Below are 4,598 nucleotides of genomic sequence, written 5' to 3' on the forward strand. Positions count from 1 at the left end.
GCACATTTACAGAGTAGCCCAAATATTTACGTAGACATATACGACAATAACGTAGACATTTGGGCGTTTCTTAAGAGCGCGCCGTTAGAATTGTCTGGAGGAGTTTGGATTCTTATTTGTTCATTATAATTTGTGAACATTAAGGCGTTCATTTCACATTTATTCGTGGCGGAAATTAAACGTTTTGCTCAAATCAGAGTAGTGTCACTTCTAAATAATATTACTGAAGTACAAGTACAAATACTGTGTGATAGCTGCATAACTGTGGCTCAGTTTAAATTCCTATGTCCAAACTATAAGTCCCACCACAGAGCAAAGAAAGTCATAGCATTACTTTAGACCTATTATTTATTCTTTTTATTATTATTATTATTATTATTATTATTATTATTATTATTATTATTATTATTATTATTATTATTATTATCATTATTATTATTATTATTATTGTTCATACTTGATAAAATATCAATAAAAAAAATACGACTGATCAAAAAACCATGACCTAAAAAGAAAGTGCTTTGGCTCCGTTGTCTCTCCTTTGTTTGATCGACTTCCACGTTGTCAGTTTGCGCGCGGCGGTCGGATAAACACGAGACCTCTGTGTAAGCGGAGGGCCCGGGGACGTGCGCTGACAGGGGCCCCCGGGGGCCAGTGGGGGCTCATCTTTGTCAATACCTTCACCTCGATGTTTTCAGTCGATACAGTTTGCTTCTCCTTCCTTTTTTTTCCCGGTCGCCTCAATAAGCTCCTGGCTCGATAAGGTTGTCATCGCAAATGACATCCTCCTCCGCGACGCCCCGGGGACCGGCAGCGCGCGGGGACGCATACATTGAGGGGACTCTCAGAGATACAGAGTTAAACGCACTTTAATGACACATGATTGACCCGTAGACGTCTCTTTGGACAAACATTTGGTAGGAATAAATAGTTCACAGTTAAAGCTTTGGACATACACGGCTCTGCGCGTTACGCACAGTCTCGCCGTCTCGACACACAGACACACACGTGACACGGAGCGGTAAACAAGGCCGCCTCATTGATTGGGTGATGCCCACGTGACATGACGACACCCAGTGCAACATCTTTGGCATGTATGAGGTATTTGCGCGGCACTGATTATGTGCGGCTCACAAGAAAGTTGGGCACAGACCCGGAGTAGAAATGCACAGTCTTCAGTTATCTGCCGTGTGGGGGGTTTGTAAATGCGACAACAACAGACAACAAGTACCGAGTAAAGAGGGTTCAAATCAGTAACCACAGAATATACAGCACCGGACAGTCATCCTCGCGCGCCTCAAGCTTTTGATTGGTTAATAATATAAAAGGTCAGTTTGAACTTAGAGGCTTTCCTTAAAGGTGATTGGAACAACAATAAAGTGTCTTAATAATGATAATGATAATGATACTTTACAATATAAATGGACTATAGGCCTCACACTGGAAACTAAATTGTCACATTTTGGATACACCCCATGTGTGGCGCTTGGTCCGACAGAGTGGCCTGTATTTTGTCCCAAACTGTGGCGTGTGGCCACGGTCAGGTGCAGGGTCAGTTGGAGGAGTAGGGGTCAGCTCCAGCGGAGGATCCCGTGGAGGATGTCGGTGACGGCGTAGAGGGCGCGGACAGAGACTTCTCTGACGCACCATCGTCCAGTTTGTCCTGGCCGCTCTCCGGCAGGTCACCAGAGGAGGAGGGTTTGGCGGGGAGAAGCCCCTCTTTCTCCCGCTTTTTCTGCTTCATCCTCCGGTTCTGGAACCATATTTTCACCTGAGTCTCATTCAGCTGGAGAGCTGCGGCGATCTCCACGCGCCGCGCTCGGGTCAGGTACTTATTAAAGTGGAACTCCTTCTCCAGCTCAGTCAGTTGTTTGGTGGTGAAGTTAGTGCGCACGGTGTTGGGTTGGCCTCCGTAACCGTACTCCCCGGACCTCCCTGTGCGCAATAAGTCAGAGTCAGTCATGGTACATGTGACAACGGACAGTTGTGCGTAAAGACGCACAACTTAAACAAAAAAAAGTTGCCAGTGATTATCAGTCAGGCTTTCTTTCAGATCAAAACTCAAAATAAATACAGTTTTCATGCTGACAGATACGTAAATCTTTTCTGCACTGACTCACTTACTTATGCATGATCCCACTGTGGGGTCAAAAGGTCATCATGACTGATGAGAGGGAACATCGAGACGCCTTTAATGGGCATAAATGTGCACTTAGCTACAACAAAACATGACATGGAGGACCTGCTGCAGAAATTAATCCGAAGTAATATTCAGATACCACTGATAAAAAACAAATTAAACGTATAAGTGGGACACTATCTATCAGAAACGGTTCGTATTCTCTCTGTTCTCTCTGCAAAACACCAGTGAGCCCAGTTCAAAGCAACAGATAAATCGTAACAGTTTAAGCCCCTTCACTCAGGGAAGTTATGAGAACAACTTGAACGACTTTTACGCATGGAATTTAACCTCAGAGGAGAGTGTGCCAGGTCATATTCTCCTCACATTATGCTGATTTATTTATGGTCCAATGCCATGGCACATACGCAGTATACAAAACAGTTTCACCAACATCCTTAACTTAGCCCTGAAGAGTTGTTTGACCTCTGACCCCTCCCTCCCTCCTGCACGCACCTGTCTTGGGCGGGTTCCTCTTCACTTTCATCCAGTCAAATGTCTGAGCGGAGGCTGCGCTCTCGGACAGCGGTGAGCAGCACGTGTCCAGGTGCGCGGCGTGGAGCGGTGACAGCGGATTGGCACAACCAGGGAACGCGCCCTGCTCGTGCCCGCCTCCGTAGGCCGTGTGCGCGTACTGAAGCTGACCCAGGGGCGCGGTGCCCGCTGCCGTGGTGTAACTCTGGCGATGCTGAGCTACTACAGAGGAAGAGATGTTCCCCGAGTAAAGTAAAGGGCCACACTGTGGGAACCCGTCCACTTCCTGGTTCAGCGCGTAGTGGTTGTAAAAAGTCTGCGGCGCGTAGCCAGAGGCGCACGCCCCGTAGCTGACTCCCAGAGGCTGGTAAGATCCCGCCTGGGGGCCAGCAGCTGCCGTAGGGATCCCGTCCGGTGGTGATGCCCGGCTGGCCATGAAGCGCTCATCCGCCCCGCAGGTGTTGACGCTCACGGCGCAGGACTGGAAACTCGTAATCCCGTGCTCTGAGTGGAAGGCCCGGACCGAGCACGAAGCGGATTCCCCGCTCACCACAGAGTAGTCTAGGAAGCCGCTCATGGTCGCATCGCGGCGTCAGATGTGGATATGCGTGCCCCGAGTGACCAGTGCCAACCTTTACCTTTCGGATGATCAGACGCGCGGGGGAGGGGGTGATATCAATGAACGGAGGACGAGGGGGGCTGTCACGAGGGGGGACGGGTCAGCAGTGAGACCCCCCCCCTCCCCTCCCTCTCCTCGCGCAGAAGCCGGTGACAGATCGGCGTTTGGAGTGGCTATTTAAATTCCAGGCCACTCGTCGATCAAGGTGACGCGCGTCGCCGCTAATGTATTGGCAGCGCAAACAATGAGCCGAGAGGCAGAAGCGGAGCGCAGCAGCGGGACAGGAGCCACCAGGCAAACAGCGCTCCTGCCCCCGGTCAGACATGGAGCTCCGTGAGGACGACCCCGCGCCGTGACCCAGGTATGGTAGCACTTTTTGGAGCGCGTTAGACGGATGTATAGATGTGGGGGGTACAACACATCTTGTGTTGGAGGGGCCGTGGTCGTGTCCTGGGTGAGATGGATGGGGTTCATGGTGTCACTGCCACAGGCGACGTTGGGGCAGCTGAAGTGAAAGGCTGGGAAGATGGTGCGCAGGCAAGTTTTGGCGCTGCGTAAAACAGAACCGAGAAGGTGAGGCGTAAAAGTATCTTATGTATTCAGATTGTGGGGTGTTTGGATAAAAATGGGCTTAAAACTCTAAAAAAAATAAAAAAAAAAAAAAAATGAATTTATAGTGAAAGATATAAACAAGTTTAAACTTTTGTGGAATCTTTTGGACTTTTGAGTATGGAAAGAACATAAAAAAATGCGATATTTGCGATATCGATATTATTCTTCGTCAAACTGCCTCAAAGAGACATACAAAGCACTAAACCATAATGCCCAAAGAAGGCAAAACTAAATTCAAAGAATTTTGGCTAAAACTGAATCCGCACATTTAATGAATAATTGTGCGATACACCTATTGTGGCTTCTTGCGATATGGCTTTTGCGCCACGTAATTGCCGATATATCGTGCAGTCCAGGAATACAGGAACAGGTCCCTGTGAAAGAGGCACATCAGCGCCGAACTTGAGCTGAGGATAATGGTTCGGCGTGTCTATGGATTAGCCTATTGTGCATGTTTTTGTAGGTTAAAATCAAAGACAGTGAGAGCATGCAAACTCCACAAAAGCTATACAGTCAACATAGCTGTTTGTCAAGGCATTTTTACATGTGATTTTTGAGTTGAAGCAGCCGCATGCAGGTGCAGGTGACTTTATGGGGACGTACAGTGGAGATGAGGCCTTAGCACAAATTAGGGCTCAAAGTGAACAGTCAAAATATGAATGTGAACTTGTCTGAGCTTTAGTTGCTTTTGATGAGCAAGTAACTTTAAGAGGG

General features: G+C 48.1%; 1 protein-coding gene across 1 annotated transcript; it reads right to left on the reverse strand.

Moving 5' to 3' along the window:
• Positions 1 to 844: 844 nt before the first annotated feature.
• On the reverse strand, positions 845 to 3,230 carry hoxa1a (homeobox A1a; the record flags this gene model as incomplete). Its single annotated transcript, XM_079571418.1, has 2 exons — positions 845 to 1,935; positions 2,636 to 3,230. 2 exons carry the CDS (start codon positions 3,228 to 3,230, stop codon positions 1,553 to 1,555), a joined length of 978 nt encoding a protein of 325 aa, XP_079427544.1. The 3' UTR covers positions 845 to 1,552.
• Positions 3,231 to 4,598: the final 1,368 nt, after the last annotated feature.

The sequence above is a fragment of the Gobius niger genome (assembly GCF_951799975.1).
Source record: "Gobius niger genome assembly, chromosome: 14".
NCBI lineage: Eukaryota > Metazoa > Chordata > Actinopteri > Gobiiformes > Gobiidae > Gobius > Gobius niger.